Consider the following 26,403-nt stretch of genomic DNA (forward strand, 5'->3'; position numbering starts at 1 on the left):
TTTTGTTTTATTTTTAAATTTATTTATTTTGGTTATTTGAGACAGATTCATGTAACCTAGGCTGGCCTCCAATTTGCTCTGACACTGGAAAGGACCAAGAGCTCCTGATCCTCCTCCTTCAGCATCCTAGCGTGGGTGCTAGGATTATAGGCATGCACCACCATACCTCTTGCCCTTTACCTGTTTAATAATAGTTCACAGTTGCATTTAGAAAACCAAGTATTTGCTTGAAACTAATAGTCTTTAAGGATTAAATAATTTATTTTTAAGAAAATTTGGGTTTCTGTTTTGCTAGTTTTTCACATTACTTATTAATAACTTCTTCTTTAAGTTTCTCTGCAAGCAATCTCCTCTTTAGTAAAGTTTGTTTCTCCTCTGCTGTCATTTCTGGCTTCTCTGTCATTTCCTTGAAGACAAAAAAGAAATGGCTACAATTAGCTTTTATATGTCTAAAATTCTCAACATACTTCAAAACAACAAAGATTAAAGGCATTTTTAGTAAAACTAAAAGTTAACAGCCAAGTTTCTTCAAGTTTCTTGAATCTCTTGGAGAAGCATCGGGAAGGTGTGGATGGGGTATGGACAGACCATTGCAAACATTTCAGATGGCTGAAGACACAAAAATACCCTAAGAGCTCAACAAGGGAAGTCAACAAAAATGTATAATGAAATGATTATTTTCTACATCACAAAATTTTCATCTAAACTCCCGAGAGAAGACTTAGTTGTTAGACTAGCTCATAGTTAATTTGAGTACATCAAACAATTCATTGGAGGCTTTCTTGCACAAACAACCTCTTCCCATGGTCTGCATAGTCACTATACTAAAACTAGCCGTACCTCCGCCTCCCTGGTAGGCTTTCCTTTTTGCTCAGTATTCTGGATCTGCTTTGCCCTCATATCCTTTCTCATGGACATCAGCTTATCTCTCTTCTGCTTGAGATAGTGCTCTCGTTGACGTAACTCTTCTGTTCCAAGTGCTGACAAATTCTGGTTCAGATAAGAGAAAGGATTGTCTATATTCAACTCCACAACACACATGACCAAGACATCTAAGTTCCAAGATCATAACAAAGACAAGTGTGTGACCTTGCATGGTTCCAGGTGCCTTGCTCAAAGTAAATCAGCTTTCACTTACTGCTATTGGTCCTTCCATGCTTGCATGCTCTAAGCCAGGGATCTTCAGACCTTTCTGTGTGAGTGAGGAAGTTTCAGGCAACAACTCCATCTTTCTTGCCAAGGGTTGTACTGACTGATTAGTAAAATGCACTTTAACTTCTAGTGGTAAACAATGAGACCAATTAAGATCTTATAACTTATTAATTCTTATAAATATATAAGAACCACCATTTAGGCAATACATAAGTACTTCATAATTCAAACAGCACACTGATCCCTTACAAATAACATCTTTGGTTTCCAAACTTGCTTCTAAGTATGTGACTGTACATTTCAAGAACAACTTTAAAGCAGATTTTTTTTTAATTAGGTGTCAACAGAAACAGCTTGGTTGTGATAACATACTGAAAGTAACTACCAATGTACAGAAAAAAAAAAGTAAACATTTCTAAAGCAGAAACTTCAAAGCATTTGCAATATAAGCATTGTGTACTGTGAGATCTATTCCAAAAGGTATGATTAACAGTTGAGTTGTTTCTGTAGTCTGTTTTCTATTAGAAAATTAGATGATTAAATAAGACTGGCAAGAGGACACAGAGTTAAGTTTCTGGCCACTCAGCATGATGAGATATATAGATATATAAGTTTGATCTCAGGATCTTCAGGAAAAAAGGATAGAACCAACTCCTGCAACTTGTTCTTTGCCCACATGCACACGTGGACAGTGGCATTCTCTCACACACACAAGTAAATCCTTTTTAAGGGCCTGGGGCTTAGGAGATGTTTCAGTGAGAAAAGTTCTTGTTGTGGGATCCACCACACATTTAAAAAGCTAAGCTTAGCTGAGGACATCAACCACCAAGACAAATGGATCTTGGGAGCTTGCTGGTCTTGCCCGCCTCGCCAGTCCAGGTTTAATGAAAGGCCCTGCCTTAAACAACGTGATAAGCAACAGAGGAAGACACTTGATCTCAACCTCTGCCTTCTACATGTGCAGGCATGAATAAGCACTCACATGGCACACAGATTGCATAAGTCACACGTGCACACCAAAAATTAAAATATAAAAACATTTTTAATTTACATGGTCTGCAAAAGGAAACAGTGAGACAAGGAAAGACTTAAAATGATACAAATAAGTAAAATCATGAGGGAAGACCATGGTACACACCTCACAGGATTAACAATCCTTCCAGGTGTGTAAAACCAGAAAAGAAATTTGACAAGGACCACTGCTGCAGCCCAAAGAGAGCAGATTGGCTACACTGCAAGAAGACTGAAGAAAACTGTTGGAAAGTAGAGAAAGTCTCCATGAAAAGGTGAGTTGGAGCTGGCACTTCCATACAATCTAGGCAAGGACCAAAGAACCTAATGAGTTAAAATAAATTGTTGCTCACATTCAGATTCAGTTAAAATGGCCACTCATGGAACCACAGAACTGGAGAAGGTAGGTGCTCATGAATGTGAACATGTCTACTCAATTCATGGACTCACACACTCCAGGCTTTGAATGTATTAGATGTGGACATACATGCTCTGAAGCCTGGTTTTTAAAGAGTGGATCAGAAAGTCTAATGAAATAATCAACCCATCTCTGGCAACTCCATCAAAGAACAAATCTAATTATTAATTTTAGTAGTAACCAAGGGAAGACATAAACAATGGGAAAAAAAATTGCAAGTCCAACAATTCTTTTCAAATTAGGACTTCTCACTAGGGTACCATCACCTTACATGAAGTGATCCACAGAACATCAGATATGCCAGTTTTACAAAGTAAATGTAAAAAGCCAGGTGTGGTGGTGGCCTGTGTCTTTAATCCCAGCACCTAACCGGGCTAAAGCAAGTAGATCTGAGTTCAAGGCCAGCCAGTAGAGAAGAAATAGCATTTAGGATCAGAAGTCATAATTTTACCACTTAAGAGCTCAGAAATCTTGTTAAGTCACGTTCTTAAATTTCTAATTTAGAAAAAAGGAAAAAGTAATGCGCAAAACCTCTACCTCACATTTGTTATCTTTTCAGTTGAGAAAATATTTAAAACCATGGAAACCCATGACACAATGAAATGAACTCATGATCATGACTCAATTCTATTGCAGTTCTCCTATACAATATTCAAATCAAACTCTTTAAAGCAGATATGTACATATCAACAAGTTCATCTAGCATTTTCTTTACATACATAATTTCTAATTAAACATCTAGAAAAATGGCTGCCTCTTATTATGTAGTTCTCCCTTAGAGTAATTTTTTATAAAGTAATTCTTAATATTATCCTACCAAGTTGTGCTTCCAGCACACAGTATAAATGTTGTTATATGCTATTGACGTTGTATAAAAGCTCCCTCAAAGAGCTGTTTACTACTGTCTAGACTGCAGGCTTCACTTAGAAATGTGGAAATGGTACTTACTTCAGGCTATTATTTCCTACCTACAAACAGACTAAACGTGGGGAACTTTGAGTACAAACACATTCTGAAGCATGGCATTCTCAGTGTTAAACTTCAGTACACCTCAAGCTTACCTGAGGACGGCTGTACAAAGTGCTCACCATCCCCTTGGGAGTTAGTCAGTTTTGCAGTTTCGCTAGTGTATATGGGCGGTTCTTCCATTTTACCCTCTGATGACTTCCGATTCCACAACATAATTTTAAAAGGAAAAAAAATTGATGTTAGCCAATTCAGTAGATGTTATTTAAAAACATTACTGTCACTGAACAGGAGATTCTATTTTCCAATTTTAAAGAAAATACATTTAACATCGTATAGCTCCTTTAATTTTTTTTTTAGATTTTTATGTGTATTTTGTCTACGTGTGTGTGTGTGAATATATATATATATATATATATATATATATCCACTAATTTACAATTTCCAAATAAAATATACCGTGAACTTTGTGGCTGATAAAGCCACAAGTTCATTTATTTCATTACCAAAATGCAAGTATTAAATGAAGTATTAATTTCATCTTGGAAATAATTTTAATTAGTTTTATTTTAATTCTTTTTCATTAAAAATATAAGAAAACAAAATCATTTTTAGCTCTTTAGATGACTCACAGATCTCTAAATCTTAGTCCCCTGGTTACTGTGTAACAGATAATTGGGGTTCATTATGTCAGCATATGTACTTTCATGCTTTTAAATTTCATAATAAAGTTCTCATATGAAAATAAATGTATACCCCTAGAGTGTGATATTCAAGAAACAATATTTACATATAAAATGGAAGTTAAAATTGTCTTCTCATAATTTTACACTCATTTCCCTCATATAATTTTACATTTAAAAAATAATTAATATTCCAGGAATTTTCTTCATCTATTTACTAAAAATGTACTCAAAAATATAAAAATCTAACACCCGAAAGCATCCCTTCTCTCTACATTGGGTAAAATGGAGTAAGGCAAGTTTTTGTAAGACAGTGTGGGATACAAGGATGTATTGTAGCTTTAGAAGGACAGAGAAAAGGAAATGACTTTTTAGTGGTTTGTGTTAGGTCTCCTTTTCCCTTCAGAGATACTGGAGAGAATATGAGAGGCAGAGAGCCAGAAAGCAGGCAGCACAGGGTGAGCCTCATCTTCTACCTGTTAACCTATCCATAGTCATAGGTTCATATTTAACATATCCTTGGACAAAATGGGAATCACAGAACTGACTCTTAATAGAAGCATATAAACCATTGGCTGTGACCCTGCTTCATTCATGATGAAGCCTGGAGGTAGCCAGTGCTGAAAGCCATGCCTGCTATTTCAGTAGAATAAAGGGTCAAGATAACAGGGAAAGTAAAATTCTCTTAATTTTCTTTGCATACAGGAAACTACGGGATTTACTTTTCTTTGGTAGAGTGAACATAGATAAATCAGAACTCTAAAGAGTAGGAGGGGCTTGTGGTAGTTTAAATAATAATGGACCCCATAGTCTCTTACGTTTGAATGCTGGGTTCCCATTTGGTGGCTTTACTGGAGGAGATGTCACTTAGGGTAGGCTTTGGGGTTTTGAAAGCCCATACCAGGCCCAGTCTTGTTCCCTGCCTGCTGCCTAAGTTCAGCTACTGCTTGGGCACTATGCCAATCTGCCTGCCTGCTGCCATGCCCCCCACCATGATGGTCACAGACCCACCCTGAGATTGTAAACAAAGCCCCAATTAAATGCTTTCTTTTATAAGTTGCCTTAGTCATGGCTGTCTCTTCACAGCAAAAGAATAGCAATGAAGACAAGCTCTAGTGGAGGGCTACAATGAACTTTATAAAGAATTCTCTAGTATATGAATGATACTATCATTTTTGATATGATACTCTGGGCCTTTACCATGAAATGTAACCAATAGGTTGCTCAACTACTATAAAGTGAACAAATTTAAACTAATAGAATTCTGAATTTGGATGTGGGGAAAAGACTAGAGATTGACCTCATTGACCTTAGGACACATAGATTAGGTATAATCTCTGTCACTGAGCTACATCCCTAGCATCAGTATTACTTTATAAAAATGTATGAAGTATGCCCTTGAAAGAAAGTATGTATTGAGCCAGGCATGCTAGTAAACACCTTTAATCCCAGCACTTGGGAGGCAGGGGTATGCAGATCTGCAAGTTAAGTGCCATCTAGGGCTACATAGTAAGACCCTGTCTCAAAAGCAAAAATAAACAAAACATAAGGTATTATTTTCTTACCCAGATGTGATCTCTGAAAGCTGCAATACTGACCTACCAGTCAGGATAAGCACTCTGGTAAAACAGAGGAGGGAATTCATGCCTGGTACAATAAATCTCATCAAAAGCCCATAGCTGGGGAGGTCCTGGGCTGGGGAACCTACTAGTGTCTTCCTGCTAAATGGACAAATTGTCAAATACAGCACAGGTAAATGCTGCTCTCAGTCTCACAAGTGTTTTGTTTTTTGTTTTGTTTTTTAAGAATTTATCTTGATTTTACGTGTGTATTTTGCCTGTAAGTATATGTGTATGTGTGTGTGTGTGTGTGTATGTATGTATGTATGTATGTATGTATGTATGTATGTATGTATGTATGTATACTGCGTGCACTCCTGTTATCCATGGAGGTCAGAAGAGGATGCCAGAAGAGATTCCCTAAAACTGAGGTCACCAATATAAGCCACAAATGGTTCTAGGAACTGAACTGGAAGTCTGTCAGAGGAACCACTGAGCCATCTCTCATGCCCTGGTTCTTTCTGCAAATACAGTACTTGATATAGAAGCACATGACCAGTCCAAGTACTGAGAATAAGTGACTGTCAAGTGTTCAACCTGAAACAGGATACCTATATCATACTGCCAACCCCATCTCAAGGCTCAAAATGTAAGAAATGGAGAACGGGAGGAGTGTTGGGAAACTGTCTTCTGGATATAACATGGCTGCTGCATGCAGGAACTCAAGTCTTGCACAAGAACAATTCAATATCCCAGCATGCAAAAGGCAAAGGCTCATGAGGACTGGCCCTAAGTGAAGAACTACTGGCAGTTAATGACTGCCAGGTGTCCTTTCCCCCATTGGTGTAGGAGCCCTTGATGAAGAAAGTAACCTCACACCAACGATCATGTAAGCAGTCCTAATTAATTACCCTCAGGCAAGTAAGGGGGCTTGTTAGGAAGAAGGGGTTTAGAGGGAAAGGGTCAAAGAAGATAAGGAAGTGAATATGACCAAAGTGCATTATATACATGGGTGAAATTGTCAAACAAGTCAACTCTTTTTAAAAAAGGACTGGGAAAGACTGCCCAGTGAGTAGTTATTGCCACACAACATGAGGACCAGAACTCTCATCCCCCAAACAACACTTATAAGTCACACAGGCACGGCAGCTAACCTTTAATCCCTCAATAGAAGATGGAGGAGGTATTCCCCCAGCAAATGGGATCTGGCCTCAGCAAGAGACCCTGCCTGAAGATAATGTAGAGAGAGTTTGAAGAGGCCATCTGACATCAGCACATAAACACACACACACACACACACACACACACACACACACACACACACACACACGCACGCACGCAGAGTTACAAGCATGTGTGCTCACACATGTAAACATTCATACATCCACACAAGACACACACAGAACCTGCACAGACCAAAAGTTAAAAGGATAAAAGTTTAAACTCTGACTTTCCAAGGAAATCTGACTACTCTGAGGTGTTCTATAGAAGCTTAAATGTTCACAGTAGAAGACAAATGTAAACTTAGTGAGAGGCAAATGGCAGTGAGATACAGTTCTGCTGCATTTACATCCCATAAGCACCTGCTTTTTTCGTTTCCTTTCCTCCTCCTGGTCATATTCTTCTTTTGATTTTCTGAAATATAAAAAAAGTTAAAAAGTAAATTTGTTTTGTTTTGTTGAAACAGGGTCTCCCTATGGCCCTGACTGTACTAGAACTCCCGATGTAGATCAGCCTGGCCTTGAACTCACATTGATCCACCTGCACCTGCCACCCAAGTGCTGGAATTACTGGTATGCACCCCACTAACTGGCTAAAAAGTAAGTCTTCTTCTTCATCACAGAACAAATATGCAGCATGTTAACCTGGCATTATAGTATAGGCAAGGAGATTTACCACAAAGATAGGGACGAGCCATCTGTACAACCCTGCTGTACAGTCAGCTGCAACAGACAGCAAAATATCAATACACTGTACAGTTTACCTTTTGAATTCTAGCTGAACAACAACCAACAAATTTGAAATCCTGAACCCTCTTTCTTACGTTAGCATACAAATGAATGGTCTAAAACCACATTTCAATGACAAACTCCATCAGGAAAGATTCATTCTAGCCAGAAGTAGTAGGGACATGCCTATAAATCCCAATACTTGGAAGGCAGAAACAGAAGGTTCCAGAATTTAAGGTCATCCTCGGTTATAGTGAGTTCAAGGTCAGCCTGTTCTATAGGCAGTCAATGCAACCAGTCAAAACACAGTGACTACAGGCATCCTCTTCTTCTAAGCCAAACACATTCTCACAGATTTAAAGATTGCATGCTACTATGACACTTCCCTTCCAAAATCCCACAAAGGGAAATTAAGCTTACTAGCCTTTCTTGGTTAAAGGGTGACACACCCCATACCAAGCATCTGCTTGAAATGAAGAAGTGATTGGCGAGTACTTATCTGAGCTCAACCCTTGTACTCACTCCTCAGCTGCAGTTGAAACAGATAGGTCAGATGCCCAGCCTCCTGCTTGGCAACACCAGCATGAGTGGCCTCTAATATTGAGATACAGCAGACAGGGAGAGCTCTGCTCAACTTAGTTCAGGTCAATATCAATATCTAGTACTCTTCCCCATCAATCATGGCCGCTATTAGAGTTTTTTTTTCCATTGGTGGCTAGTCCCTTAATCCTATGATAAAGGATATGTGGGGGTGAAGATAGGGAAATCCTCTCCATTGGACTGATCTAGGATAAGTGAGATGAAAATATTTTTCTCTCAATTAAATATAATACAAATTGGACATCAAACATAAAGATCTAAAATGCTCTAAAATAAGAAAACATTGGCACATCAGCAGAATGTTCAAAAGATTTCAGATTTTCTGGCTAGGGTTGCTTATCTGTGAGCTGTGCAAGTATTCCAAAATCTGAAACATTCAGTCCTAAACATTTGAATAAGGGCCACTCAAGCTGTGTATACATAGCTTTTAAGAAATCATTTTGTTGGTCTTGCTGGTTGGTAGTATTTTCTAGGGAAAAGTTCATATACATTCTGATCATATACAACAATATTAACAGTTCATTTGAAAACACATACCTGAGGACCTCTCTTAGAATTTTCATCTCTTCTTGTTCAAGATCACTGACCACATCTGCCCCGTCAGTTAAGCAGTCAGGTAACACACCTATTCAAAGCAAAATACCATGTGGAAGACCATCAACTTAACTGAAAACACTCTTTTCACTGTTATGGTCCATGGGGTACAAATTGGTATAGAATGTATCATTTTTTAAAAAACTGCAAGCCTTATCTTTTTCATTATCTTCTGTTTAACTTTCTCAAATTTTGGGGGCTAAGCCCAACGAAAACCAGTCTTGATTTTAGCTAGAACTATCTCTCAGTAATAACTTGTGTTTATTATCTAAAATTGCAATGACTGAAACCAATATATTGCTCAGTGGCTGAGCCCTTAAAAAGCACTCATGGCCCATGGGCTCAATTCCCAGGACCAAAACAAAAAACAAACAAACAAAAAGCTGGAGTGATCGAGCCATAGCTGAGCAGGTAAAGACCCTTGCACCAAGCCTAACGACCTGAGCTTGAGTCTCTAACAGTTTTCTTTGATCACCACATCATGGAGGCACTCATGTTTTCTCTATCTAGCAACCAATCTATTTCTATTTCTCACACACACAATTAATTTTAAAAAGTTTTTTAACTTGAGAAAACTGTATGGCAATACAATAAAAATAATAAATAATAGACATTATGGTCTTCCACTGTCACACTGCATCTGAGGATATCCTACTGATACCACTTAGCCAGAGTTAACAGCATGCTTTAAAGGTGAGCCTTAAGTGAGAAGAGTGCTTCATTAAAGGGTGATTGATGTTCTCCATTTGAACTACGACGATAGTGAAAAGTCCCTACTTACTATGTGCAATGACAGCATGTGCTAAACTTGTGCTCAACATAAAGATCAATGATACTATCTCTGCTCTTGAAGCATGTTCAGTATTGACAATTGCTTTCAGTCACAAATGTGCCAACCTCCACCCCACACTCCCCTCACCCCTGAAAACACAAATTCACAGGAAGTAATTTTAACTGCTTTAACTGATTTGTACCTCCCTGTTTAGGCAGGCTGGTTACGAGTGTTCTCCATGTTCTACAGCACTAGCAGAGTGCACCTTCTTTTACCCTCCATTTCTTCATGCAAATGCATATGCAATGGGAATCTGGATTAGCTCTAAAGTAGTTTTATCATTGTAATTTCCTTGATGTTCACGTGCATTTTGGACTAAACATTGTACTAAGAGCAGTCATTTGTAAAGAAGCAGCAGAAAAATACATGTACACTTCACCTGGAAACCACAGCACAGCATCACACCAGAAAAGTCACACCTGTAAACTCATCACTCTGAACCATTACTTTGCTCAGCCAAATCATTTTCCTCCTAGCAACCTTTCTATGGAGAATTAAAAGCAGCAAGGAACAACACAACTGTATGAAATTCTTTAAACCATCAAAATTGCATTTTCTCCAAATCATTTGAGAACAAAAATCCAGAAAGCCTTTGAATTTTTCTTACAAGACATAAAATTTCCAAATCTCTGGATGCAAATGTTAGTTTAAATTTAGACATAGGGCAAACTGTCCCATACTGTGGGTTGACAGCAGTAATTATCCCACATCATCCACCCCTTTTCCAGTAAAGGCAGACTCCATGCAGTCATCAGGCAGCCATCACTGAGAGAAGACTGGTCCCTGATTAGGTCCAGCTATCACAATGTTCTCCTCCCTTCCAGTTTAAGGCAAGTGACCCAGCCTGAGCAATAGGGCCTGAGCAAAGGCTCTTAGAGAGTTTGCATGAGATGTTACCTTTTTTACAAAAAGAATGCACACAGGAAACATTCCTTTCCTCACAAAACACTGAGTTTGCATTGGAAGCAGAAGAAAAGAGGCTGGGGATATCAGAGTATAAATATGTCAAGTGTCAGAGGCCTTGAAAACATCACTGAGCACTAGAGCGATCAGTTCTGGACTTGTCTTCCTCATTTGGACTTCTTCATGTGAGAGACTCTGCTAGATATTTTATAACAACCTGACACAGGCTAGAGCTGACTAAGAGGAAGGAGCTTCAATTGAGAAAATGCGTCCATAAGACCTGGCTGTAGGGCACTTTCTTAATGGGTGCCATCCATGGGCTGGTGTTCTATAAGAAAGCAGGCTGAGTAATCAGCACCTCCACGGCCTCTATCACTCCTGCCCCCAGGTCCCTGACTTCCCTTGATGATGAACAGAGTTCTGGAAGCACAGGCTGAATGAACCCTTTCCTCCTCAACTTGCTTGTTCACATGTTTCATCACAGCAATCGTAACCCTGATTAACAAGACAGAGGCTGATGTCTAACTGCTTGACCATTTTCACTGGAGTGCACTATTCTTGGCAATTTGAAGCATGCAGTGAAATACAAACTGCAGAAGTATTTGTTCTTTTTATAAAAATCAAGTTTCCTTAAATGACAAACTGGAAAACTACAGTCCACTGGTCAGGTTCACTGTTTCTTTTATAAGCCTTATCTTCTCAAAACAAGCCTTACAAATGTAAAGCAGTTATCTCACAGAGCAAATTAAAGCATAGTTTCAGGGAGTACTGAGAAGAGAGGACTTCACAAAACAAAGAATGGAAGAACAACAAAAAAAAGACACTCCTCCAAATGTATTTACTTCGAAGTAACCACATTGTATCATACTCTTCGGGGTCAAGGTAGTCTCTTAATAATAGACTCTAGCTCTATGACTTCCTACAGTGAAAAGGAGTTTAACTTTAAAGCACAGCTATGGTAGTGGCTGGCTCCAAACGGTAAGGCTCTACTCACATGGCCAAAAATCTACAACATTTTTATATTTGTCTCATACCCACAGAATCCCTATTTGTTGGGCTGGTGAGATGGCTCAGGGACCTAAGTTTTATTCCTAGGACACATTGCTGGAAGCTGTCCTCTGAGCAACATATGTGCAACACAGCACAAGTGTTCCTTCCCCCAAAATAAAAGCACACCCTAGTTATTGCACATTCTACACCCTTAAGATTAAAACCGCACTAAAGCTATTAAATAGCTCCCATACCTTCAGGAAACCATTAAAGAAGGAAACAAGCTTGCTGCCAGACTAGTAAAGTGCTGGCCCCTACTGTGGACAGGATCAACAGGTCCAGCAACACCTGGAAACCTGTTTAAGACACAGATGACTATGTCCCACCCCAGACCCATGATGGCTGACCCAATGCTTACTGACACCAGAGAACCATTTCCTACTAAGGTCTTAATAGTGACAAGCAGAAGAGTAGTCACCGTCACCTGCTCATAACAGTAACAACAGACACAACACTTAACTAGCACAACGGCTGAGCAGGAGAGTAAGCTCTCACAAGACTACAGTGTCAGTAAGTCAAACTGTCTTCTTTGTTTGAGATGCCATATGCTAAATTAGGAAATTTATATTCTTAAATCTTTTACAAACACTTTCACATTTGAAATAAATGCATAAAAGGTAGCCAACTATTTTAAGACTGTTAGAAAAAAAATCAAACTTCAGAAACAAATTCAGTTAGTACTTAGATTCCTAACTTCAGTATTTTACCATTTCTCTCCTGGATTATTCGGATGGCTTGAAGCTGCATTTCAATGTTCTTCTGGACCATCATTGCTTTAAAGATAGTAAAATCTTCTGCTGCCAACACAGGCTGCAAAATGGCCTGTGGGAGGAAGTCTGGAGGTTAAATGATTTAAGTTTGGAAACTGTTTAACCCACATTCAAATTATTTCCACTGAAAAGCAGCATATTAATTCATGGATGTTACATCATTATGATGGTTAGGTGACTCAAATAGACAATCTTAAGATTGAAATACACAACAAAGGGTTTCATTATGTAGCCTCAAACTCCTAATTCTCCTGCCTTGGCCTCCTAAGTGTTGGGATTACAGGGTGCATAGCTATACCCTGCTATGATTTTATTTTTAAGCCTTTAAAATAAGGTTCTCAGGAGCTACCTCACTCAACCTGCAAGTCTCCAGGAGTGAGACAGGTAGGCTCCTTCTCCAAACCAGGTAGTGTTAAATGGAAAACATGACCATCTGGTTTGAGTTTTAAAGCCCAATTATATCCTATCTCCTGAAATTTACTTTGGGTTTGATTCAGGAAATAAACAAAAATTAGGGTCTTATAAGAAAAAAAAATATATGTCAGAGATTATATTAGATTAGGAATTATAAAACGTATAGTAAGTGAAGAATAAAAGTGAGGCTGGAGTGATGGCTGGATAACAAAGATCGCTGCCCTTGCAGAGCATCAGGTTCAATCCCTAGCACCCAAACGGTGGTGGCTCACAGCATCTGTAACTCAATCTGAGGGCATCAGGTATACATGTGGTACACAGACATACATACAGACAAAACACCCTTACACATAAAATAAAAATAAATCTTTAAAAAAATAATAAAAGTATCTATCAATAGATTACATATATAAATATTTCCTTAACTATTAGTAACGTTACACATTGCCAAGAACAAGCCAATTCCTAAGCTAATTAATGAGCAGAATAAGAGTGAAGTGCATGGAAATACCCAAAGGAAGCACCCAGGTCTTATCTTGTCTTATCAGAATTTAATTGTCAGCTCTACCTGAGATGAATGGAAAAGCTGACCACACAAAATCATGCAGAAGTAACCAAGAAGGTACTGTGTCCTAGAAGGCAAAGGCGATGTTCTTACAAAGAACACCGACAAGACAGCTCATCAAAGAATTCCCCTTGAAACAGATGAGCCCTTCCTCTAGCAGCCAAACCAGTTCAACACATTCTAGATGTGCAGTATAACAAGGGTAAAGGCAAGAGTGGTTCTCAGAGGCACCTTCAAGGAGTACACTATGAAGAAAAATATAAAATACTTCCTTAACTTCTGCTGAGGTTTTCAGGAATCTCAAGGCAGGGGATGGCAAACTTGAACTGAGAGTGCTAAAACCAATATGGGCAGCTTCTGTCTGAATCCCCTTTTGGGGGTTGGGCATCCTGGCCTAATACTAACAACAAGTACTTTATCTAACTTTTAAAATGGCATTGCTATTCTATCGAACTTTTGGCCATTTGAAACAGGGTCTCACTTTGTAGCCTAGGTTGGCCTCAAACTCAATTATAATTTGCCTCCTGAGACAAAGTATTGGGATTACAGGTCTGAGCCACCACACTCAACTATGGGCACTGCTGTTGATAGCAATATGTCGCACAAATTTTCTTAAAGATTGAATTTGTACTTGTGACCTTTGACCCTACTTAATAAATCCAAGAAAAATGATTGTTAATAAAGCATTTTCCTGAGCCCTGTTTTAGACATTAAAAACTATATAAGCTTTACAGGATGTATGCCCACATATCTCCACAGAGTAACTCTTAAAGCATTAAAGTTTAAGAAACATTGGCATATCATGGAAGGAAAAGAAGCTTGATATCAAAAGCCTACATCTGATTTAACTATAGGCACTAGTGGATCTGTGACCCTGGATATCATTTAATCCTTAGCATCAATAAAAATAACACAGAATTTATGTAGTGTTTCATGGACTCTAGGATTCTGAAAAGTAATAAAATAGGACATTGCTTTATATATCACTTAGAAAAACTACCAGTTAAATAACACTATTAATTATGCAAAACAATCTCATTTTAAATATATTATGATATAAAAATGTGTCTCTGGGGCCTAGAGAGATGGCTCCACAAGTAAGAGTACCCAGGTTCAATTCCAACCATCCATATTATAGTTAACACCATCTGTGAGTCCAGTTCCAGTGCATCCAATGCCCTCCTCTAGCCTCAGCAGGCACTATATACACAGTACACATAAAATCTTTTTTAAAACATTTGCTTCTGAATAAAACAAATATAATAATAACTAATTCACAAATATTAAATGAATTAAGTAACATTTTATAATCTGAACAGTAAGCATAAAAGGAATTGTTCTGGTCTTTTTAAAGTGTTATTTTCATTATTTGTAACTCTGTGAATGTGAGAGCCCCTGGAGCTGGAATCATAGTTGTTGTAAGCCACCTAATGTGAATGCTGGGAACAGAATTCAGGTCCTCGAAAAGAGCTCTCTGCTGAGCCAGTGTTCTGGTTCTTTAAATGCTTGTTGAAATTGATGGACTGTTGACCCAGCTAAGAAAAAGGCAATCTGGGCTACATAGTGACTTTGAGGCCAGCCTAGACTACTCCAGACCCTATCTCAAGAAAACAAAAGGAAAACAAAAACCACAGCTAACACCATACTTTAAAATTCACAGTATGATCAGATATATAAAAAAAAAATGTAAGAAGAACTATCACTGTTCAACTACAAACATTCAAAGAATGAAGAAATAGGTAACAACTTTGTGGCCAAACTTGATGACCACAGTTGGCCAAGACTCACAGTATGATGACAAGATGATATAAATAGATAAATCATGACTACTTAAAAGATTAATCAGTCAGACAATAGTGACACACACATGCCTCTAATCCCAGCACCCAGAAGGCAGAGGCAAAAGAATCTCTGTGAGTTCAAGGTCAGCCTTGAGTAAGTTTATGGAATAAGTTCCAGAACAGCCAGGACTCTACAGAGAAAAACCAAAATGAAGAAAAAGAAAAAGAAAAGAGGAGGGAAAAGAGAAGAAGGAGGAGGAAGAGAGACAAAAGAAAAATAATTAGTAACTATATAAAACAGAAAAGTCAAGATGAGTTCAAAACCAAATCCCACCTAACATATGAGCGAGAGATTATACTACTGCTCAACAATCTCTTATAGAATACTGAGGCAGAGAGAATACATAGTAACTCATCTCCTGAGGCCAATACTACCCTAATCCCAAAATCAGATAAAGACTTTACAAGAAAGGAAAAACTAAAAGTCAGAGATGAAAATATGCCCAAAAGAATTTTAGCAAACTGATTTCAACAATGTATAAAAAGAATTATATAACATAACAACCTGGGATTTTTTTCTAATTATTCAAAGTAGATCAACATTTGAAAATAACTCACTATATCAGAGATTAACAGACTGGAGACTGCCACTGACCCTGTCAATAAACATAGAAAAGAGCTTCTGCAGTTCATGAGATGGTTCAGTGGTTAAGAACACTGGCTACTCCTCCAGAGGTCCTGAGTTCAATTCCCAGCAACCACATGGTGGCTCAAGGCCATCTACAAAAGGATCTGATGTCCTCTTCTGGCAAGTAGGTATACATGCAGACACAGCACTCCTACATAAAATTTGACAACCATTTGTGTATTTAAAAATAGCAAAATCTTCTCAGCAAAGTTCCTCACCCTTATAAAGATAACCTATTTTCAAGATTTATTTAAAAAAAAAAAGTGTGTGTACACACCTGTGTAAGTTCGTTCATGAGCATTATATCCATACAGATGCCTGTGGAGGCCAGAAAAGTGTGGCTCATATCCCCTAGAACTAGAGTTACAGACAGCTATGAGCCACTTTAACTGAATGATGGGGACCAAATCTGAGGCCGTTGCAATAGCAGTAAATTCTCTGAACAGCTGAGCCATCTCTTCAGGACCTAAGACATCTAAACACAGTTTGGTAGTGAATGCCTGTAATCCCAACTCTTGGCATGTACAGGCAAGACCATAAGGAGTTCAAGACCAGTCTGGGCTACATAGTGGGGCTAAGGTCAATCTCGGCTACTCAAGACCCTACCTCAAGAGGGGAAAAAGACAGAGATCTTTCCCACAAAGATCAGAAATAAGGCAAAGATGACTTACTCACAATTCCCATTCATGGCTAACGAAATAAGTTTGGTTTTTGGTTTTGGTTTTGGTTTTAACCAGTTGGAAAGGAAGAAGTAACACTCATTTTGTTTGGGGCTGGAGAGATGATTCTGCGGTTAAGAGCGATTGCTGCTCTTCCAGAGGACCCACGTTCAATTCCCAGCACCTATCTATAACTGTAAACGTGTATAATCCCAGCTCTAGGAGCTCCAACACCTCAGCCTCTGAGACAGTTGGACTTGGTGTACAGACACACATAGTTAAAGGTAATTAATAAAAAAAATTAAACCCAAATCAAACCAAACATTTACTGTTAGTAAAACATTAAAAAATTACTTTAAAACAATTCTTTGACTGGGGATAGCTCAGTTGGTAGGGTACTTATTTAGCATGTAAAAACCCACAGGTGACAGTCTCCAATCTCAGCACTTGGGAGGTGGAAGCAAAGGGATCAAGTTCAAGGTCATTTCCAGCTACACTGTGAACTGGAGACCAGCCTGTGATACATGAGAGTTTACTTGCAACGATGGAAAACACTCAGGCCTAGAGAGAAAACTCAATGAGTAAGAGCACTGTTAGATTCAGACTGGGTTCCCAGAACACACACAGCACCTCTGAACTTACCACTCCAGTCCTAGGAATCTGATGCCCTCCTCTCGACTCCATGGACACAAGCCATGCACATGGTGCACACATATACATGCAAGCAAAACAGTCACACAAGAACAGAAATTCAAAAGCAGAAAAGTCATGTACCATGCATATAACTTTTCGTTTGTTAAGTACAAGAGCAGGTTTGCATATTAATAGGATGGGTGTGCTTATTTTACAAAAAAGAACCAATTACTGCTTAATGTTTGATACCAGAGGACATACAACTTCAGGTTTTTTTCAGAATTGATGAAAATTCTGATTTTATAATCATCAATGCTCAGAATACCACTCCACATAAGTAAGTAGTACAAATGGTGAAAGCACCATTAGGCCCTATTTCAGAAGTTATTGGAAAATCTGACCTAATTTCAAGCCAAAATTCATTCAACAACATTTTGTTGAAATTTAAAACTGCGGGGGCTGGAGAGATGGCTCAGTGGTTAAGAGCACTGACTGCTCTTCCAGAGGTCCTGAGTTCAATTCCCAGCAACCACATGGTGGCTCACAGCCATCTGTAATGGGATCTGATGCCCTTTTCTGGTGTGTCTGAAGACAGCTACAGTGTACTCACATACATAAAATAAATAAATAAATAAATAAATAAATAAATAAATAAATATTTTAAAAAAAAACTGCAACTCTAATAGCAATTTTTAAAATCAAACATTCTAAAACAATAAACTCTGAAGATACACTAATTTGATATTTGCTGAGAAATGACAATAAGAAAATAGTATCTTTTCTCTATGAAGTATTCTGCTTCTCTAAGCACACTGAGCTTCTACTGACAGTAAAGACATCACAGTCCATAACATACAATAGTCTTCAGCTTGGCCAAGGTGTTTGAAGCAGTCAGTGTCTGTGATGACGCACAGCCTCACACAGTACAAAGTTAGCATTTTCATGTTTAGAACCCTGGTTGCAGTAAAGCCTTCTTCTATAGCACAGGTCCACACAGCCATAAACACTTCAGTTTAGAGACCTTTAATACTGACATTTCGACACCCTCCACAACCAGCTACATAGGTCTTAACCCACTGCTGGGAAGCAGTGTGGCAGTTTCTTCTATGGCCAAACAGAACGCAAGCCTTGAATACATACATAACGAACGTAAACGCCTCTAATAGTTACAGACCACATGCTATGGCTTCCAGTTTAGTGTTTTTAGGGGACGCCACAGTGTGTGAACAAGTGGATCTCTGATTCTTGTACCAATTCTTGGGCTCTTTTCCTTCTGTTGAATTTTCTTGTCCAACTTGGATGTGATAGTTTCTGTTTTCTTATTATATTTTATTTTCTTATATTTCTTTAAGAAGGAAAGAAGGGAAGGAAGGAAGGAGGCAGGGGGGAGGGAGGGAGGGAGGGAGGGAGGAAGGAAGGAAGGAAGGACGGACGGACGGACGGACGGACGGACCCAGCCACTAGGGTGAATGTGAACTGGAGAGGGAACATCAGTTTCCCCCTGAAGATCAGCTAACACTGGATCAACCATGCCAGGACAGGTCTCACTCAAGTTCAGGAGTAGCTGACAACAACACATAATGAACTCCACAGGTTTTCTGTGTGTGCTTTCATTTGATTAGAGGTCTGGGGATGGGGGGGGGGGGGTTGGTTTGTTGTCCTTCTTGGTGTAGTTTTATTTTGTTTTCTTGGTTTTGGGGGTTTGTTGTTTTGAGGGGCTTTTGTTTTTTTGAGAAAGAACTTAAATTGGGTAGATAGGAAGGGAGAGGAACTGGAAGGACTTGGGAGAGGGGGAAAAATAGGATCAAAATATATTTAAATTTAAAATTGCCTTAAATAATAAAAAAATTAATTTTAAAATGCTATGAAATAGTTTTAAAAAGAAAAGAAAAGTTATTGTCAAGAGACAGGGACTAGGCCAGGAGGGAAAATATTCGGAGTCAGACACTTTATATTCTATGATAATGTGATGGTGGACATATGAACGGTATATGGCAAAACTACAGTTACAGAACACAAAGTGTGAAATAATGTATCAATCTTGGTTCCATAGTATGTCAAACATATTATACTAATATAAGATCTTAAGAACTGAAACATCCATTCAATTTTCTATAAACCTAAAATTGATCTAAAAATGGTCTACTTTTTATATTAATTAGCACTCATATATAATATATATAACAGTGTTTGTTATGTATGCTTTTGGAAATTAAGTGATAATATTATATATAATGTATATATTATATATTCTTAATAATGTCAATTATTAAAATTAAGCATAACCTTCCCAAATAATATTGAAATGCTTTTGCAAGTATTAGTTTCCATCTGACAAAAGTAAATCAACTTAAACATCAAAACAAACTTCTATTCTTTGCTATGTAGAAGTTCCTGGTTTTTGCTATAGTAAGCTTGTTTATAGTCTTTTTATGCATGCACACACACACACACACACACAAACACATAGACACACACACACACACACACACATACACACACACTCACAAAATCACTAGTTTTTACAAGTTCCACATAACAGAAAAGCAAGCTGTTAAAGGTGAGCTGGATAAAGCACTCTTGCAGTCTGATGACCTAAGTTCAATCTCTGGGCCAGCGTGGTCGGAGAACTGACTCCACCAAGTCCTTCTACGACCTCCACTTACACGTGAGCATATACTTGCCTCTGCCTCCAGAGTGCCAGGATTAAAGGTGTGGGCCACCACCTCCTGGCTGTTTGGGTTTTTTGGTGGGGGAGGAAGGAGAGTGTTGTGTACCTGTGCATGCAGGCTTCTGTTTTTGTTACTGTACCACCTCACCTGGTACAATGCTTGCTATTCTTGCTGCTTTAATACATAAGCATGCCAGGACCATGTGCCAGGCCTAATCATGTTGAAATGAACCAAAAGCATTCTTCTGCAAGTCCCCCTTAGCAGTGCAATTCAACGAAAATTTAGAAAATTAATACCAGATCAACCAAAACAAAAAATACTTCCTAAGCTACTCATGTTCCTTGAGTGGATTTTAGGCACCCAGATTGACACACTAGAACTCACTCTGATTTCCTGTGTGACTGGGAAGCACTCATCACAGTGCTCCTCCAAGATGCATTTCAGGAGGACTGACAGCTCAGTGCTGAGTCATCAGGAGGACTGACAGCTCAGTGCTGAGTCATCAGGAGGACTGACAGCTCAATGCTGAGTCACTGCTGCCAGTCAGCAGCAGGTGAGTCTGTTCTGCAGAGAATAATGCTGACTAGTCCACAGAGGATTGATGAACCCATGACCCTGGCCTGTCAGCACACTGCTAATCAACCACCAAAATAGCCACAGCTAATTAAGAAGTGCTTCAATTTACTCAGAGACCGCTTAACACCCAACAGGCATTATACTAAAAGTTTGACATACATCATCTCTTAAGGTTCACAAAAATCCTTCAAAGGAAATATTACTGCAAATGTTGTATCCCGGATCTTTCAGTACTGGCTGGAAGATAATGGGCAAAGAAGTTTTGCATTTATACTTTTTTAATTCCTTTGGGCTAAGAAGAGAATAGTAGAGCACTGGGAGGGGGCAGTACATTTAAATTAAGGGGTGGCATGGTGGTTTGAATATGCTTGGTCCAGGGAGTGGCACTATTGTCAAGAAGTGTGTCACCGTGGGGATGACCTTAGAGAGCTTCCTCCTAGCCGCCTGAGGATGCCAGTCTCTTCCTCATTACGTTCAGATCAAGGCTCCTCCAGCAGCATGTCTGTCATGCTGCCTTGCTTCCTGCCATGATGATAATGGGTTCAACTTCTGAAAGTGTAAACCAGCCCCAATTACATGTTGTCCTTTACTTATACATGACCAGTTGCCTTGGCCATGGTGTCTCTTCACAGCAATGGAAACCCTGAGTAAAACAGTATAAGCAGGGCTGGAGAGATGGCTCAGTGGTTAAGAGCACTGACTGCTCTTCCAGAGGTCCTGAGTTCAAATCCCAGCAACCACATGGTGGCTCACAACCATCTGTAATGAGATCTGATGCCCTCTTCTGGTATGTCTAAAGACAGCTACAGTGTACTTACACATAATAGATAGATAAATCTTTAAAAAGAAATAGTATAAGCAAAGGCTTATACGTGCTTATGAGGGGCCTGAATGGATGACAGTACATGACATATTGAAGAATTATAAAAGGGCGAAGCTGAAAATAGAGCCTAGGGTAGCAACCCTCATTGACTATTTTGCTAAACAAATATAGTCTATTTCTTAGAAGACAGGAAGCAAAGCAAGCTAGGGCATAGAGGTAGACTGCCTAGGATGTACACTCCTACAGCAGTGCCTACTTCCTACTTCTCTACTTTACTTTCTTCATTGATAGGCTGAAGCTAAATAGTGCCAAGAAGATAAAGTGAGATAACATCAACAAGGTGTCTAAAGTGTCAACTGGAGAAGTGAGCAAGGTGATTGATCCTTGTAATCTCAAACCTGCAAGGGTAAAACAGGAAAAGTATGAGTTCAGGACCAGCCCAAGCTAGACAATGGGTTTGAAGCTGACCTGGGTTACAGGGCAAGTCCCTGTCTCAAAATAAACAAACAAACAAATATGTTTAAAAAGCCTATCAATTCACAAGAATGCTCAATAAGCATTTTTTTTAATAACGTACCTACTAGCCACTCACCCCAGTTTTATGACGAGGTGGAGAGATGGTTCAGGAGTTAAGAGCACTTGCTGCTCCTGTAGAAGTCCCAGGTTCAGTCCCAGTATCCAAATGACAGCTCACAGCTAGCCCTAACTCCACTTCCAGAGAGTCCAAAGCCCCCTTCTGGCCTTCACAGACACCAGGCATGCACACAGTGTGCATACATACATGGAGGTAAAACACCAATTCACATAAAAAATAAACAAAAGTAGTTCCACAAGGAGGCCCCAGAACTAGAGACTGCACATTTGCTACAAATAGAGAAAAGGCAACGACAGAATTATCAGGGTCCTACAGGAATGAAACCGCACATGGATAAACTGTGTGATCTCCCAACTCTGGAATCAGAAAGCTTATTTTTAATTCCATATTATTTCTTAAAGTGGTTATGGATGAACATGGCAGGTGACTGTCTCCACCTCACACAATGTCTAATAGCTCTTATAGCTCCACAATCAAACATATTTAATTTGAAGAAAGCCGTGGGATTTTTGTTACGTCTCAATATTAACAGAGTAACACAAAAGCTAACACCTGTGATGTGCGCGTCTTTGCCAGAGGGGAAGTGCATGCTTCTTGAAACTGATCTTCATTAATTCCAATTTCTTTGAGGTAACTTTCTAACAGCTTTTCAACCTAAAAGGAAAAGAATTAACCTTTATAATGTACAAAGGAAAATTCTAAATGTCATTCTGCCTGTTTAAAATGCTCTTTGGACTAGCATTATACAAGCCACAGAACTAATAATGTCTTTCAAGAATAAATTAACAACGAGAAGCTTTTTATTTTCTTGCCAAGAATCACATGAAGCTTAATTACCTCTACTAGAGGACAGCCAGAATTATGAAGGTGAACATGGTATGACTCCATGAGAAGACCATTGCCTTTTTAAAAAATATTCAGAGGCTCTTAAGTAAGGGAGTACAAGCACTGGCCTAGAGGCCCCAGCTAAATAAAAATTTAAAAGTGAAACACCCCCATAGCTACAATAAATCATTACTTACAGTCTAAAACAGAAGAGACAGAAAATCATCTGGGAAGATGCTCAGGGAAATGACAAGTTTGAGGAAAGAAACTGTTAGTACTGCTGGGACAGGAAGAACTCCTAGATTGAAGGCTGCAGGGGTGGGGTGGCACATAAGAACGTCTGTCCAGGTCCAGAAGACCCAAGTTCAATTCTCAGCACTCACATGGAAGGGGGTTCCAAGGAACCCAAAGCCCTCTTTTGACTACTGTGAGCACAGGCACATACATAGTACATATACATGCAGGCAGCAAACACCTATACACATAAAATAAATAAACCTCAAATACAATTTCAAAGAATTTTAATTTAAAAAAACAATTTTTTTACAATCTCCAAATCAATGAGGAGCCAGTGTAGTGGCACACACCACACTGTCCCAGCACTGGGGAGGTAGAGACACATAGGTCTCTGTGTGATCTAGGCCAGCCTGGTCTGCACAGTGAGTTCCAGGCCAGCCATGACAGCCGGCCCTCTCAAACAACAAAAGTCAGGGGAATACTCACCAGCTCTTTGTACTCTTGATGGATTTCTGTATAGGTCAACTTGCTTTCTTCTTCATCATCAAAAACTACATTTATCAGAAAATGATAGAATGGTGTAAAAGAACAAATCATTTAAATACAGATATAAAATATAAATATAAAAATATTACAAATGGCCTGCTCTCCCCTTCCACCATGCGGGCAGTGGGTTGACTCAAGTCATCATGTTTGCCAACAAACACTCTTGCCCCAGTGCCTTTATTTTTAAAAGTTATGTACTTGATAATGTACTGTTTACATGTGTGCCTTCTATGGTAGGCTGTAGAGTTTCCAAGGATAGCATTTCTATCCCTAGGGTCGGGTCTAAGGTAACTCAGTGAATACTGAAATGTTGCTATCACAGAGCTGTCTAACCTGACCTTTGAATATCCTGAGGCAGCCCCACATCAGTGAAGGATGAAGTCTTTACTTTGCATTTGTCCTCTGTGACACTCCACATGCATTCAATACAAATGCTCACTAAACTCTTTTCAGTTCTAAAACCACAACATTGTGGTGCATTTTCTAAGCCCTAGCTTTGCTTCTCTGTGAAAATGCACAGAGTTGTTATTACCAGGATGTAGCCACTCTTGACACTGTGGATAGAAGCCAAACCATTTCTATGCCCCACACGATTTCCCCACAGGATTTAGTCTCAATGATAGATGAAAATCAGTGGGTGACACAATCCCTCCTTCAGGAGGTCAGGCTTTTCCCATGTTTCATCAACCTTTTAACAGCACTCTAAATTCTACAGAGGAACACATGTTAATTGCTTTGCTTTCCAAATCTTCTTAAAAGTTGCCTGCCAAAACACTTAACTGTTTGAATTTTAATAGTTAGAATAAAATAAAAGATTCACTGATCAAAAAAAGTTCTTTCTTTACTAGATCCATAGAATCTTGGGTTCAAGAGAAGCCTTGCAAGACAATTCAGGATAAGAGTCCTTTGTTAGCTGAATCTCAGACAAACTGCATTGCAGTACAATCTCTGTCAGATATATTCAGATACTTCGAAAGGCTGGAAACCCATCACCTTTCAAGCAGGCCAACTCATCCTGCAAAACTGTATACAAGATTTCCTTCCCTTTGAAGCTTGCATTCACTCACCCAACTCTATCGCACTGATCTTTACAAACAAGTCTAGTCCCTCTAACTTGAGAGACAAGTTCCGATGATGGATATTGCTAACCTCCAAGTATTGCCTAGGCAAATAACCACGAGAAAGGTTGGATAGGACATTGTCTGTGATTGAGATGAACTCAGATACGAACAGTATATGAACCGATCACAAAGCATTGATGCCGATCCTGCAAAAGAATTCCACATTTGTATATCTCGTTTGTTTAGAAAAGTCTTCCTCCCAATCGCCTGCTTTGGTCCTGCCGGGGTAATCAAATGTCCTTCTTTGCAGATAAAACGGCCAGAGTGAATTTGTTTTCATTTCATAGACTGAGTCCACAGGGAGACATCTCATGGCTCAGAAGCAACTCGAAGCAAAACAACGCTTCTCCCAAATAACTGGGGAAGATGCTGGTTACCCAAACGGTCCTCTTGAGAGGGATAGAAAGATGCAGGGTGAAGTGACAAGCTGAACAAGGGATTAAACTCTACTGTGTTCAGGACCAGCGCTCAGGGCAAGGTGAGTGAGAGGTCTTGGTGCGCACTTTCGTGTCTGCAAACGAACGCCCTACTAGGGAAGGGGTGTATGCAATTCCTTCTACAAAACTGTCCTAGGCCCCGCAGGCAGACAGTAATATTCGGCTTGTTCGGGATCTAGTTCTTACCTTCGCATTTCTGCTCCACAAAGTCTAAGATAGGTATAGACCAATCCGGGCCCCTCAGGAACCCAGCGATGCTCTCCACCACCCATTCCACTTCGTCCTCTTCTTCCGCAGCCATCCCGCTCGCACCGGGCGACGCGGACGCCTAGGCCGGATTCCCCCGGCCCAGTCTGGCCTTTCGGCCGCAGGAAGCGACGGGGAATGCGGGCAACACGGTCCCCGCAATCGCCTGGCCCCGGGGTTAGACACTACAAACCAGTTAACGTAAAATGGTCGCTATGACAACATACCTAGCGGTCCGGAAGTGAGGCCCGAGTCCTGAGCTCCTAGAGAGGGGCGGGGGCATAGGAACGTTTCCTATTGGCTGGAAGAGAAGGGGGTGCAAACGATAGCCCTCCGCTCATTGGTCTGGAGTTGCTAGGCTGAAAGCAGAAGTGCAGGTATTGGCTACCGCGCCTGGAGACCGCGTTCGCGCTCCCGTGTGCGCGCGCGGCCTGTCTTAAAATGGCGTGCCGAGGGCGTGGCTACCATGAGGCCCTCTCCCACCTCACCCCTAAGGGTTTTCAGAGCCCCTGGCCCTGTAGCTGAAGTATAGTTTGAAAACAAAACTAAGCAAACTAAGCTCTGTGAGGTTTACTAATTGGTTCTGCATTCGCTTGCTTGCTGTCTAAGGATGGGTCTTTAACCCTAAGCACAGTTAACAATAGCTAAAATTAGGACAATTACAAATTCAGTTAATCTTCATTTAAATAGGCTTTCATAGACAGTTTTTTAAAAGTATCCAGGTTGCTCTCTTCCTACTTAAGGGCCAGAGGACTCCCAAGAATCACACAAAAATCTTATAACTAGATATGGCGGCTTACTCCTTTTAATTCTAATACTCTTGATTGGCAGGGGCAGACAGACCCGTGAGTCCCAGGCCCACCAAGACTATATAATGAGAACTTATTTTAAATAAACCTTGACATCAAACTCACAGTCAAAACCAAGGACGGTGAACCTTAGAAAGCGCCCTCACCCACTTTAAGGTCTAGAGGAACAGTTTCCAGTCTAGCAGTGAGAAGTCTCTGCCCTCAGAATACCACGCTGAGAGTGGTGAGGAGCTGAAGGAGCAGAGAATACAACTTCAGTTTCATGAAAGTGGAAGTGAAGGAGGACTCA

At 39.7% G+C, this 26,403-nt stretch overlaps 1 protein-coding gene across 3 annotated transcripts; it reads right to left on the minus strand.

Moving 5' to 3' along the window:
- On the minus strand, window positions 1-25,600 carry Cfap36 (cilia and flagella associated protein 36). Of its 3 annotated transcripts, none has more exons than XM_039091776.2 (10): window positions 25,533-25,600; window positions 23,442-23,506; window positions 22,446-22,547; window positions 12,425-12,539; window positions 8,876-8,963; window positions 7,373-7,424; window positions 3,643-3,745; window positions 1,139-1,278; window positions 841-990; window positions 1-406 (listed from the first exon to the last, which is right to left on the minus strand). In XM_039091776.2, exons 4-10 carry the CDS (start codon window positions 12,486-12,488, stop codon window positions 305-307), a joined length of 699 nt encoding a protein of 232 aa, XP_038947704.1. In that variant the 5' UTR covers window positions 12,489-12,539; window positions 22,446-22,547; window positions 23,442-23,506; window positions 25,533-25,600; the 3' UTR covers window positions 1-304. The 3 variants fall into 3 exon arrangements, with proteins under 3 accessions (XP_038947704.1, XP_006251660.1, NP_001020037.1); NM_001024866.2 differs by lacking the exon at window positions 25,533-25,600 and adding an exon at window positions 25,246-25,475 and having other exon boundaries at window positions 6-406; XM_006251598.4 differs by lacking the exon at window positions 22,446-22,547 and having other exon boundaries at window positions 25,246-25,583.
- Window positions 25,601-26,403: the final 803 nt, after the last annotated feature.

This window comes from Rattus norvegicus, chromosome 14 (assembly GCF_036323735.1).
Source record: "Rattus norvegicus strain BN/NHsdMcwi chromosome 14, GRCr8, whole genome shotgun sequence".
In the NCBI taxonomy this organism is placed as follows: Eukaryota; Metazoa; Chordata; class Mammalia; order Rodentia; family Muridae; genus Rattus; species Rattus norvegicus.

What these genes read in the sequence shown, in the direction of transcription:
- Cfap36 (NM_001024866.2), bottom strand. Translation starts at nt 25,360, where the DNA reads ATGGCTGCGGAAGAAGAGGACGAAGTGGAATGGGTGGTGGAGAGCATC. An exon ending in AATAATCCAGGAGAGAAATG is followed by an intron (nt 8,964 to 12,424) that starts GTAAAATACTGA and finishes TGCTTTGAATAG; the next exon opens with GTGTGTTACCTGACTGCTTA. An exon ending in GCATGGAAGGACCAATAGCA is followed by an intron (nt 991 to 1,138) that starts GTAAGTGAAAGC and finishes TATCTGAACCAG; the next exon opens with AATTTGTCAGCACTTGGAAC.